General features: G+C 38.1%; 1 protein-coding gene across 8 annotated transcripts in view; it reads left to right on the top strand.

Moving 5' to 3' along the window:
* LOC139749349 (uncharacterized) overlaps positions 1-14,188 on the top strand; it is a 113,195-nt gene that overhangs the window by 42,156 nt on the left and 56,851 nt on the right. For 7 of the 8 annotated variants that reach the window (XR_011712951.1, XM_071663115.1, XM_071663124.1 and 4 more), the window contains 4 exons: positions 2,303-2,447; positions 6,591-6,751; positions 8,923-9,048; positions 13,180-13,284. Coding sequence is in view for 7 of the 8 variants with exons in the window: in XM_071663115.1 (XP_071519216.1) it covers positions 2,303-2,447; positions 6,591-6,751; positions 8,923-9,048; positions 13,180-13,284 (537 nt within the window). In the remaining variant the exon portion in view is untranslated. The remainder of the gene's footprint in view (positions 1-2,302; positions 2,448-6,590; positions 6,752-8,922; positions 9,049-13,179; positions 13,285-14,188) is intronic. The other variant, XM_071663095.1, reaches the window with a different exon arrangement.

The following is a 14,188-nucleotide window of genomic DNA, read 5'->3' on the forward strand; positions in this document are numbered from 1 at the left end:
CTCAGGCATTTTATTCCATTCATCTACCACTTTTATACTTCAAAATTACTTCTTTATATCTTTTTAACAAGTACCTTGTTTGCTCTCAGATGTCCATAGCATTCTGTCCGTAGGTAAGAAATATAGCTTTTGAAGGATAAGGAAAGTATTTATCTCCACTATAGACAGAGTCCTCTGAGCATCCATCAATTTCTGTTCCCCTCTTTCCCCTTTCAAAAACTACTACTTGGTTCTAGACAGCAACAGGCTTAAGGCACAGATACAAACTAGTCCATGAATTCATGAGGTGGATGGTTGCTTAGCAATACCTCATCTTTGTGCAATGAATTTAAAAACCTGTGTAGGTCTCTGTATAGTCACTAAGTCCTGTGAGCAGGCAGCTACCAACTATGTATGTTTTAAGATGGCTGATAATGTGAACTCCTGTAGATACACCTAATTTGGGGAATTAAATGGTGTTTTAACCTCACAGTGAATAGGTGCTCTCTGATGTGCTCAAAGGGATAAACCTACTTTAGAGAAGAGGATTTTTATCTTTCAGAACCTGTTTTTCTGGCTTTGAGACATGCACTTCATAGAAGCTTTATTCAGTCTACAGTTTTTCCCTTCTGGAATATTCATTGCAACTTCAATTTGCTGACTTGCAAAACTCTTCTCTCAACTTAAGCTATCCAGATTTCATCATTATTGAAGTTTACTCCCAGTCCCTAAACTCATTCATTGCTTCCTATTCTTCATTATGCACACTGTCATTATACTGTGACAACCCACTGCAGTCAAAAACTGAACTTTTACTTTCAGTTTTATTCCCTTTCAGCATCTTCATTCTTCATCAAAGATGCCACTCATTAAATGCAACTCCTCTTTTTTAGCTGAGAGCACAGCACAGTTGCATACAGTGACTGTGGTAGCTTCCACTTTGTTTCACCATGATATAGCAGTATGCAACTGTCACTCCACTTCAGTCTTCTTGTAATACTCCACATATAGAATCATAAAACAACTTTGTTGCTGTCATACAACTTTGGCATATTCCCACATTTACTTCAAGCCTTTAACTGACACTACTGTTTACTTGCACATATGCATTATTTCCATTAGAAAACCTCTTAGTTTTGTTTAAAGTCTTATCTAAACACCAAGTAGAGTCTGATCACTGTTATCTGCAAAATAACACATACTGTAGTTGTGATTGTGCATTTGATTTTTATAAAGATTTTTATGGTAAGTATTCATGAACTATGTTTCACCATTAGATATTAGGCAAAAGACTACAATAATGCAGTGAAACTCCATTTTAACAATTTCTACTGTATGAAAGTTTGGTTTCTGATAGACCCTTCAGACCCCGTCAGACTAAGTTTGGTAACTAACAGAAAATTTTTAGAAAGTCTGTTGCATTGCATATATAGTCCTTAAGAGTAATGACCCGTTGGACTGAGTTTGGGGATGTAGTGGAATAGTCCTTTAGTACCTGACCTTGGTCTGAGTGAGACATTGGGCATCTGAGAAACATGCAGCAGCCTGTTGTGCATCATCTTAGTGTTCATTTTCTTTACTTAACTAACAGATAATGTTTTCTCGGCACACATACACAGTTTTACAATAATGCACAGTAGTTGGGTGTGCAAAACTAATCTTTGAAATTTTATGCCAACAAAGATGATTTAATGATAAATTTCAAGGTGAAACAAGATCTAACTTGGTCACTTCCTTCCAATCTGAGATAAGCACGCACTTGGTTGACACATAAGCGATTTTGATGCTAGTGTATATTCATGCTGTTGCGGTGATTTTTGTGGTGCAAAGGTCTGTTGTTTTCTATGATATAATGGCAGATGAGAATGCGATCAACACTGCATGTGCTGAGAGAACAGGAAATCCCTCAACTTTGCTTAAAAGCTGAAAATGATTGAGCATCATGAGTGTGCAGATGGATGCTTGCACCTCATCTGCACCTAATTTCTAACCAGAAGGTGATTCTGGTGACTCTAGGTAACCCTGGGACTATTTCCTATTGATTCAGAGCAGTTTTTTTATTCTATTTGAATACCTTCAGCATAGATAGGTGATGTAAAAAACACATCATTGTCATTGAATCAAGTTAGATTTAAGTTCATTTGTTGTTTAGTGAATTCCTTTTGCCCTTGGGGGAAATTTTGGGATGTGATTGAATCCTGCTTTTAGTAAACTGCCTCTCTCCTAAATTATTCCAATAGAATGGAGGTTCACTGTATTGCATAATTTACTGGATTTGGTTATACTTGGTAAGTCATTGAATAGAAAATTTCATTTTGCGCAGGCTATTTCCTGAGCAACTGGTGGTTTACAGCTTATGACATTGTGAGTGATTATACGAAGACAACAGTCATTGATGGGACAATCAGCATTTTCTTTTGCTTGTTGTGGGGGGCCCTTGGAATTTATGCCAACAAGTTGGCTTACAAGTGAGTATTTAATTTTTCAGTTTTCCATTGCTAATTATTGATGAAATAGATATTGATTCATTGCATCCAGAAATCCAGAAAAAAATTTCATTGAAGAAAATGTAATTCATTCAACCAATACTGTAGGAAAATCAATTTTTTTGAGAATTAGAATTCTGTGATTTTTTTTTTTAGATTAAATTCATATTTGCAAATGATAACCCAGAAATATATATATATGTACTGTTAAGTTTATCTCTGATATATAAGCATTTCTTAATTGTCAAAGAATTATAAGCACAATATGACTTTTGTTTTAAGAATCAAGGGATCAGGGACACTGTTTAGATGTATTTGCCACAGGTGTCTAGGGTGTAGTGAAGGTTCACAAATCATGCTATCTCAGTTGAAATTGATTCTTTCTCTCTACTAATTTTCATTACTTAGTGTGCTGCTTGTGAAGTCATTCATTTGTCATGTTGGTAGAATCACTGAGCCAAAATCTGTTTCTCAAAATTTGAGATGTTCCATAGATATTATAATTATTTTTCTTGTGAGCAGCTGTTCTGTATCTATAGAGGTTTTGTTCACCTTAGTATGAAGAGTTGCTCACATATCTGGGATAACTTACCCTCAACCTGTCTCTTGGCCAGAGTGGATTCATAAGAGTTCTGTCTCATTAACTCTCCTTTTGTCCACTGTGATGCTTGTGCTCTTTCTTGTTTGTAGGCATTATTTTGCCCTCATTGTCATGCAAATGTCATAGTTTTTTTTTTCTCAAAGTTTCTGTCGGGAGACCAGTCATATGACAATTGACTGTTATGATGTCTCCTCTTCTTGGACGTTGAAGTTGTGGAATTTTCTTCTCCATTTGTAATTATCCAGTTACCTATTTCTACTGTATGAACATTCTCTGAGATCATACAGCTTCTTAGAATTGAGTATGTCATCAGTCATTTTATTCCTTTCATCCAACTCTCTTCTTTAATCTTTTTCAACAGGTTTCTTGTATAATTTCATCCTGTGGTCAGTTTTGATATTGGAACCACCACAGATGTGAGCAGTACTCCATACAGGGACAAGTAAGTTGGTATGAACGGAGCAACTTTTCAGAAGAAAAGAAGTTTCGACATCTAAATAGGACGCCTAGTTTCTTAGAGGGAGACTTAGCTATTCCCTTAATGTGGGTTTTCCAAGAAAGAGTGCATGTTGCAGTGATACCAAATGTGTTCATTGAGTCAAGAAGTGGAATTACAGAACCGGCATAGGAGAGGCATGAGTTGTGAGGAGTTTTCGATAGAGAGATGGGTAGAAACTGGGTCATGGAGGCATTAAGCTTAACTAGACTTTGCCTACCCCACTGAGATGTCCTGTTCAAGTCCATCTTGTAATAAGGCTACACCCAGTCCATACTTTGAAGTATCACACTACAGTATGACATCACTTTTTCCATCTAAGTATTTCAGTATTGGTGCATTTGCTATCAGTTTCTTAATTTTCTCAAGTGCATCATCATGACATGCATCCCATTGCCAAACTACATTTTTCTTTTCAAGCTGTCCCAGAGATATGGTTACATTTAACAAACTTGGTAGAAATTTGATAGGACATTGACCATTATAAGGAACCTTCTGAGTGATTTTATATCATTTGAAGTTTTCATATTTTTTTTATAGCTTCTTTTTTCTTGAGGGTCTGCTCAGACACCATCTTTTGTCAACAAATGTGCAATTTCATTTTGTCTTTATTTAACTTTATGCCTTTTTCATGGTCTTTCTAGTATCTTCAGCAGGCAGACGTTATTGATCCCTTTGAGCATTCTCTGTTGTCAATCCTTCTTCATACATGAGGATATCATCATCTGTCTCCTTAAGACCCTTTAAGCCCTGTAATGTGACATGCATATGTCTCTGGTACTCCTCAAGTGCAGAGCTGATACTGAATGGAGTTCTTGTCCAACTGAATCTTCCATATGAAGTACTGAAGGTAGTTATGAAACTTGACTTTTCATTTAATTTCACTTGCCAGAATCCATTCTTTGCATCTAGTGGTATTATTTCTTTTATTGTTGGCAAAGGGTAATGAGGTCTCTTGATTGCCCTGTTTAAGTCTGTTGAATCATGACATATTCTCAGTTCTTTGGTCTGGGGCTTGGCGAGCAACATCACGCTAGATGCCCAGTGTGTTGCCTCTGTGACTTTTTCTTTGACATTGCCCTCCATAGTTCTCAACTGTCCTTTTGATTTCTTTTGTAGAGCAAATGGCACTCCTCTGGGGAATGAATCACTGGCTGCAATGTTGGGTCTGAATCAATCCTGCAAGGACCTGGAGCTCTAGATAACCTATCCCCAGAAAAAGATAGGAGAAACTGCTCACTATTTTCTCTTTATTTGAGCTGCCACTCACTTGTCACATCCTTTACTTTACAATCTCCTATCATTTGTGAATTATCATAAAACAGAATCTTCATAAGGTGTACTTTAACTTCTGTCTCTCAACAATATCTGTGACTGAAAAAACATTTTCTTTGACAATATTAAACCTGGTCCTATGATGTACTTCATCTCTCTCACAATTATGAACTTTTGTAATTGTGTAAATCACATTTTAGCAAACATTTGCAATTTTACAGCATCTCTTGATTTGGTATCTCCTACTTTACCACCAACTTGTGTAAAGCCCTTCATTGAGATTACCTCGCTTGTTGCATCAGAATCAATTTGAGAATTTTAACATGTTGCTTTTTATATTTTGGCTCACTAATGCTTCCTACCAGGTCCTTTAGTACGCTGATACTTTGAATTTCATCTTTGCTATTAGAATCATAATTATCTTCACTTTTGACTGTATTCTGGAGTTTGTATGATTTAGACTGCTTGGCAAAATGATCAAGTTTACCACACATGGCACATTTCCTTTAAAATGCCTCATTCATCATCACCTTGTGATCAAATCTATGAAATCTATAATCCTTTATCTCTTTCTGTTATGTCTGTTACTTCACTGCAGTTTCCCCAACTACATGAATGAATGCAGGTACTCTCCTGTCATTATCTTTTTCAAGGCCTACTGTTATTTCATGATTCTCCCAAGACACCTTGAATCTTTTCCACTTGAATGCATTATCAGTACCAATGGCAGGGGCTGCAAATTCAGAGCCTTGTTGTCTCTTAGTATAATTGTAAGCAAGACACGGCTTTCAGAACATCCAGTACTGTCCCTTTAATTAGCTGCTTGTGACCTGCAGACTCCACTGTCATACCTTGGCTGACCCCTAGATCCAAGACTGTTTTTTCTGGGATCCCACTCTTGACACTATGATTCAAGGGTTGGTCATATTAAAAACAATACTAGCCTTACCATTGTATATTTGGGAAGGAAGTGGAGCAACCCTCAAACAATGTCTAATTAACTTCTGGGAGTTGCAGTCTCTATCTCTTTCAGCTTTGAGTGCCCAAATGTATCTATCATCATTGTTATTGTCCACTGTCTCCAGAGAGTCTATAAAACAAAATAACTTCAACATGAAAAGAGCACACCTTTATGTAACATATTCGAATACCATAATAGTAATTTCCAGTAACACAAAAATAGTAACATGCCCAATTTATATAAAAATTGTGAACAACATTCCTTAAATATTGTTACCCCCTCAGATTCTTGTTACTCCCACCCTTATTTGTGTATAAAATGGTTCATCCAAAACCTTGAAATAACAGGGGGCAGTGTTTAGAGCTCTTCTCTGGTCAACTGCTGGTCCTCTCTTTCCTTCTTCATACAGTCTTTTCATCTTTGTGAGTCATGCTTACAGACATGTAAGGCATTTGAGTTGATATCAATTTTTTGACACTCGTTTTTGCTTTCATCTGAGATGGCCATGATTTGAGCAATTTTTCACCTTTGCCATTTGGTTACTTTTAAAGAAAAAAATCAATGGTGTCGACAGAACAACACATTGCTTCTTATTTGAAATACAGTCTGAATTGTTACAGGGCTAGCTTAAGAAGGTAGTAAGTTGGTTTATCTTAGTCTAAGCTGAAGGGTACAGGCTGAATCCTTGCCCAAGTATTGCCAGGCAAATGTTTGTGAGACACTGTCTTGGAGAGAAAAGGTTTGTCAGTTTACAAGATCTACTTTTTCCTTCTTTTATTTTCCCCTTTTCAGGTTATTCAGCCACAAGAAGTTTTTGGATATGCTACGGCTTCACTCCAAAACTATACTGAAAATGAATGCCTCAGTTGTTTTGTTCACACTTTTGCTAATGATTGCCATCTTTAATGATGTTAATGCTTACACAAACTTTCTGGATGAAACTTGTCATAAAGGTGAGTATCCTTAATCACTAGAAATGTGGTTCATCACTAATGGCTTTATAATTTTTTTTTTCCCTAGATCAGTTATGTAGGTACAGGCAGGTCCGGCCCAGTCTCGATTAAGTCAACTGACAAAACCCATCTGATAGTCTAGAGTTATAATTACTTTGTTGAGCTTTACCGAGCAATATTTACACCACACTGTAGTATTCTGTATAATATTCAACACAGAATCTGTTCTATGGTAGTGTTCGTCAGCGACCTAGGTGCACATACAAAGGCCTGACTGACATCAAGGGTTTTGTTTTGTGGAGAGTGCAGCGCTTAGTGAAACACCTTGAGTGAATCCATGTTTCCTAAAAAAAACTCATGTACTGAGACAAATTACAGTCCTTGTGACTCCTGTGGTGTAGTGGTTAACATTTCTGACCATGACACATTCATGGTTCACCCAGGGTTGTGCACGTAGGTTCGAATCCTGGGATGGCCGTGATTAGGGCCTCAGCTGCCTGTGCCGTCTCAACCTCACAAAAGGAAAATAAAAAAAGAAATTTTCTATGATAAAAGACAGAAAGGTGTACAGTACAGTATAGTACATAGAAGTATGTTGATATTATTTTGATATTGCAATTTTTGGTATTGCAATTGAATTTATTAAGAAAGTGGGTGACTGTGCTGGTCATTGGATGGTAAGGATTTTTAGTGTATGTATGGATCATGGTGAGGTGCCTGAGGATAAGAAGAATGCATTTAGATTTACATTGGATAAAGGGAAAGCAGATAAAAGTGAATGTTCAGATTACAGAGGTGTAAGTTTGTTGTTTTTACCTAATAAGTTGTATGGGATGGTAATGATTGAGAGGTTGAAGGCATGCACAGAGCATCATATATTGGGAGGACCTGTATGGTTTCAAAGTGATAGGGAATGTTTGGATTTGGTGTTTTCTTCAAAGAATGTGTTTAAGAAATACTTAAAAAAACAGATGTATTTGCATACGAGAAATACTTAAAAAAAACAGATGTATTTGTATGTGACATTTATGGATTTGAAGAAGGCATACGATATGGTTAATAGAGATGCTTTATAGAGTGAGAAAGATTGTGTGATTGGGACCTTGAACATGCAGGAGGGTGAAAGGCAGTGAATTGCAGTGATTTTTTATTGGGGTTAACTTGCTGTCACTGGACTGAACCAAGGCATTTGGAGCTTGTAGGATAAACCATGGAAAGGTCGGTGGGGTCTGGCTGTGGATAGGGGACTGTGGTTTTGGTGCATTAGATATAACAACTAGAGAATGGATGTGGCCTTTCTTCTGTTCCTGCCACTGCCTCACTAACATAGGAAATGGCAATCTAGTTTGAAAAAAAGTGTTGACAAGCAGATAGAAGTAAAAAAGTTAGAGAGAGAATACAGAAAGACTTTACAAGTAAAGCTGACTAACTGAAACATGTGAATTATCACTGAAGATTAAGAGAGGTGTAGCTACACAGTCTCGAGCACCATAGAGAAAGAGATATGATATTTTATGCTTGGCAACTAATAGAGCACCTCAACAAGGAAGATACAGAATCTTTAATTCAAAAGTATTTGTTGGTAGTATATAAAAAAATGTCAAAGATTCACAATAGCTTAGTAAGGAATTTGGAACATTTGTTTGATAGGATACCTAGAGCCATAAGAAATATCCATGGGAGTGACTAAAGAAACATTCGAAATGAAATTATACTCTTTTGAAAACGATACCAGATGAACCCTGAATAGGCAACTGTGCCGAGGAGTAGCTGCTGAAAAAGCATTATACAACAAGTAGAACAAGTGCTAGGAAGAGGAGAGATAGTTAACAGAAAAGTTGATATTCTCCAGAGAAATCAAGTAGTGAGCACCATCCCTCTAGCTTTGTTTTCACGGCAAAATCTTGTCGTAGATACTTGTAGGTAGGTAGGTACTTACCATGTGCATGACTTTTTTTTGGATCGTCAGGCTATATATAACCTGCCAGGGATATTGTTTGTACCATATATGGCATATCAGCAGTAAGTGTGCTAATGATATATAAGAATATGTAATTTTGAAGAAAACTTTGTATTTAAGGTATAGGAATAAGATCATGTAAAATCATTTTTTCATTCATTTTCGTACTGAATATTATCTTTTACTGTTTTCTTGTCTGTATCTCCCACAGTGAGTGTTGAGGTGTTAGTCTGCAAAGTGAGGTATATATTCCGTGTGTTGTATTCAGCATTTGCTGTGATATGGAATTACCTGGTGGCTTTTGTCCTCATCTCTACCTGCCGCACCCATGTCATAGGTATCATCTGTTATTTTTAGTATTCCATTTAGGAAAGTCAAGGTATCAGGAAATTGAATACATGTTCTTGCATGATGTAGCTGAATACTAACTAAAAGGATTATGCTGGGTGTAGGAACCTCATCTCTAGAAAAATTTCTTTCATGATAAATGCCTTTGGATTCAGACATGGATGGTGCCCCATCATCTTTGTATAAAAGTAATGGGATGATCATGGCTAAGGATGATGTGACACTGAAGACGGAGATAGCAAGAATATGGAAGAGTATGTGCTGAAATGATTTAGACATATGTAGAAATTGAGTGAGGACAGGTTAACTAAAAGGTTATACATGTCAGAAGTGGTGGGGACAAGGAGACGGGAAGGGGGGGACCAAATTGGACATGGAAAGATAGAGAGCAAAAGACTTTGTGTGATCAGGGCCTAAATGTAAAGGAGGGTGGAAGAGGTGCATGAGGTAGACTGAATTGTAATAATGTGGTTTACAGCACGACGTCCTTTCTATGGATTGAACCAGGGCATGTGAGCTGGCCGGGGGGAACTGTGGATAAGTATGTGGGGCATGGTTTTGGAACCCTGCACATCACAGCTAGAAAATGAATGTGAGTAAATGTGGCCCATCTTTGTCTGTTCCTGGTGCTACCTTGATAATGCAGGAAATGGTGAACAAGTGCTCGTCCTCCTCAAAGGCTCAGACTGGGGTGTCTGAATGTGTGGGGATGTGATCAAGATGATAAGAAAGGAGAGATAGGTAGTATGCTTGAGGAAAGAAACCTGGATGTTCTGGCTCTGAGTGAAGCAAAGCTCAAGGGTAAAGGGGGAAGAAGGGTTTGGAAATGTCTTGGTAGTAAAGTCAAGGGTTGGTGAGAGGACAAGAGCTAAGGAAGGAATAGCACTACTCTTGAAGCAGGAGTTGTTGGAATGTGTGATAGAGTCTAATGAAGTAAATTCTAGATGGATGTGGGTAAAACTGAAGGTGGATGGTGAGAAATGGATGATTACTGGTGCTTATTCACTTGGCCAAGAGAAGAAAGATCATGAGAGGCAATTGTTTTGGGAAGAGCCGAGTGAGTGTTTCAACAGTTTTGGTGCATGAGACGGTATTAGGGATGGGTGATTCAAATGCAGAGGTAAGTAATGTGGTAGTTGAGGGTATGATTGGTGCACATGGGGTATTCAGTGTTATGATAGGAAATGGTGAAGAGCTTGTGGAGTTTGTGCTGAAAAAAGATTGGTGATTAGGAGTACCAGATTTAGACTGAGAGATATACACAAGTATATGAATGTGAGTAGGAGAGGTGTTCAATGGGCATTATTAGATTATAAATTGATAAGCATGTAAGAGAGAGACCTTTGGATGTAAATGTGCTATTAGGGGCGAGGATGAAGATATGTAGAGATTTTCAAAAAATAGGCAACAGTGTTGAGAAGAGTGGTGAGAGTAAGTGAGCTTGGAAAGGAGACTTTTGAGAGTGAATACCAGGAGAAATTGAGTTTAGAATGACCAAAAAAAATTGAGAGCAAATAAAGTGAAGGGAGTGGGTGAGGAATGAGAGGTATTTAGGGCAGCATTGATGGCATGTGCAAGAGATGCATGTGACATGCGGGAGATGGGAGCTGGGCAGATTAGAGTGGGTATTGAGTGGTGGGATGAAGTTAAGTTGCTATCGAAAGAGAAAGCAGAGGCATTTGGGCAGTACTTACATGGAAGGAGGGCAAATGATAGGGGTATGTATAAGAGTAAGTGGCAGGAGGTCAAGAAGAATGTGCAGGGGTTGAACAAAAAGGGCACCTTCCACCTCATTATCGCTCTTTTCACCTCCCTGCATTTGCATTCTTTTCATTCCCTCCTTCTCCATACCCATGCATGTAACTACTGCTCTCATGTTTTCTTATATTCATTGGTTCTTCAGAGTAATCTTCCCATCGTCCATTCACTTCCTTCTTTTGATTCAGCAAATCCCTTTCCTTCTCACATTTACATTTCCACTGTTACATCCACCTCTTTCCTCTTTAACTCCTTCAGGTACAGTTTCTTATTTTCCCTAAACTTTTCTTAACTTTCTTCCTAAATCTTCATCTCCTCTTTCTTTGCTTTCCTCTATCAGCTTCTTAACATTCCACTAACACTTCTTATATTCTTTTTTCCTCCTTTGCTGGACTTCCAATGTCACATACCATTCAAGCAATCTATCATAAGCCTTTTTTTCTCTCTTTCACAGCATTCCTAATTTTATGTCAAACCTGCATTTTCCCATTTATTCTTATATATCACAGCCTTGTATCCAACTGCTAATTCTACAATCTTTAACAGTCTTTATCTAAACATTTTAAACACCATTCACGTATGGCTGCATCCCTACATTTTCTGCATTTTCATCTAAACTTTGTCACTCTTCTCATACTCTTCATTGCATTCTTTTTGATTCATCTTCTCTCTTCTTGCCAACACTTTTACCTATCCATTCTTCTTTATGCCATATCTCCACTTCTTGATCCTCACCTCCTCACAAGAACTGCAAAATTGTCAGAATATCCACAGAATCCTCTCACAAACCTTCAGTCTTTCATCCACTGCCGCATAGTCGATCAGACACTTTTGTTCTTCTCTTGCATCTTTTCTCATCCATGTATATCTGTGGATCATCTTGTGCTGAAAGGTGTTTGCAAGGAATAACCCCTCTCAGCACAGATAGATATCCACAGGTTAACTTCCATTCTCATCTACTCCAGGCATTCCCCATTTACCAACAATCTTGCCAATTCCATCACATTGGTACAGTCATTCAAATTTCTCTAGAAATACTTCATTTAACTCATACTTCACACAGTCTACATATTCACAAGCACATACACACATACCTGTGCATTCATCACAGTTCCAAACTTTCCTTTCACCCACATTACTCTTGATCCAATCCATTTATGCTGTTACTCCTTTTCATCCTCTGGGTGATAGCGCATTTGCACATCCTTCTTTCCATCTTTCCTAATGATTTTCATTCATTCTTATCCATACCAATCCAACTTCAGTGCCCTCCCACAACTTGCATTCAAATACCCATCACATCCAAACTATAACTTTTAAATTTTCCCAAAATTCTCCATAAGCTCACTCCTTTTATCCTCACGTCATTCCATTGATATTCAGAACCATCATCCTCAGTCATTCATTCTTAACATTTACTCCCTGGCTTAACTAGTGAACCCCAGTCCTGCTTCTTATCCTTTAGTGCTGCACAGCCTACTAGCAGAGGTTAGCTCTAGCACATTGTTTTCCAGGGGCAGCATGGCTCTCAGATTGTCCCCCCAAAAATTAAAATTCATATCACCTTAGATGTTTTTCTGTTTTGAAAACATTTGCTCTGATACAGTTGGGAAACTCCTCCCCCTTAGGTACCACCACTAATGATGATGCATAATGAGATTACCACAAGGAGGCAGGGTGAGACTATGATACTATAATCATTCAGCTCTCTATTGTAGTAGCATTACCAACTAATCTCATGTGTTACATTATTGCGATTGCACAAGTGGAATTTATTGGGAGGATCTTTGTTTTCTAATGTAGACGTTATGTGATTGTGGTTGCAAGGCAGCCAGTGCTTTGTGTGAGTTACAACTTTTTTGTATTTGCTTTGAATAGGGTGGAAGGTCATGCAGATGAGGTTTAGTTTAAAGTGAAGCAAATGAATTGTTTGTAGGGGATGCTGAGGGATTATTTTTTTTTTTTCCATTTTTGGTGCCACTTTGTGTTCTGAGGATGAGAGAGGTGAATGAATGGAGTTGAATTACTGAGGACATGGTTAATGAAGTAAGTATGCATAGATTTAAGTTCTCTGATGGTAGAGAATGTTAGAGATGGGTCCCTACTTTATGAACTTCCTCCCTCTGCAGTACTACTAGGTAAATGCCAGCTATTGCCATTTGTCTTGAGTCTACCACCACAGTTGTGTCATCTGCAGACACCAGCTGACATACATCCCAGGTGATTCCATACCATATATGTTATATGCCTCTTTTCCAAGGAATTGCTCTCAGTATTTTTGGTGTTTAGTACAAATTATCTTATGATAGAGTTTAATATAGCCCTAAATGTATGATCCATTAATATTTCCTCACATTGGCAGGAATTCGCAGATTCATGCAAGCTCTTGAACAGGATGCTCGAGCTTATGAATCCAGGTATATGGGCTTAGCACAGCAGGGGAGCTCCGAGAGGCCAGTTCTAGAAGGTAATTATAATTAGGTTTTAGAAGAACGCACTGTCATATCTATCTATCTATATATATATATATATATATATATATATATATATATATATATATATATATATTTATTTTGCTTTGCTTTGTCGCTGTCTCCCGCATTAGCGAGATAGCGCAAGGAAACAGACAAAAGAATGGCCCATCCCACCCACATACACATGTATATACATACACGTCCACACACGCAAATATACATACCTATATATCTCAACGTATACATATATATATATATATACACGCAGACATATACATATATACACATGTGCATAATTCATACTGTCTGCCCTTATTCTTTTTCATCGCCACCTCGCCACACATGAAATAACAACCCCCTTCCCCTCATGTGCGCAAGGTACCGCTAGGAAGACAACAAATGCCCCATTCGTTCACACTCAGTCTCTAACTGTCATGTGATAATGCACTGAAACTACAGCTCCCTTTCCACATCCAGGCCCCACAGAACTTTCCATGGTTTACCCCAGATGCTTCACATGCCCTGGTTCAATCCATTGACAGCACGTCGACCCAGTTATACCACATTGTTCCAATCCACTCTATTCCTTGCACGCCTTTCACACTCCTGCATGTTCAGGCCCCGATCACTCAAAATCTTTTTCACTCCATCTTTCCACCTCCAAATTGGTCTCCCACTTCTCCTCGTTCCCTCCACCCCTGACACATATATCCTCTTGATTAATCTTTCCTTACTCATTCTATCCATGTGACCAAACCATTTCAAAACACCCTCTTATGCTCTCTCAACCAAACTCTTTTTATTACCACACATCTCTCTTACCCTTACATTACTTACTCGATCAAACCACCTCACACCACATATTGTTCTCAAACATCTCATTTCCAGCACATCCAC

Source organism: Panulirus ornatus, chromosome 1, assembly GCF_036320965.1.
Source record: "Panulirus ornatus isolate Po-2019 chromosome 1, ASM3632096v1, whole genome shotgun sequence".
Lineage (NCBI taxonomy): Eukaryota > Metazoa > Arthropoda > Malacostraca > Decapoda > Palinuridae > Panulirus > Panulirus ornatus.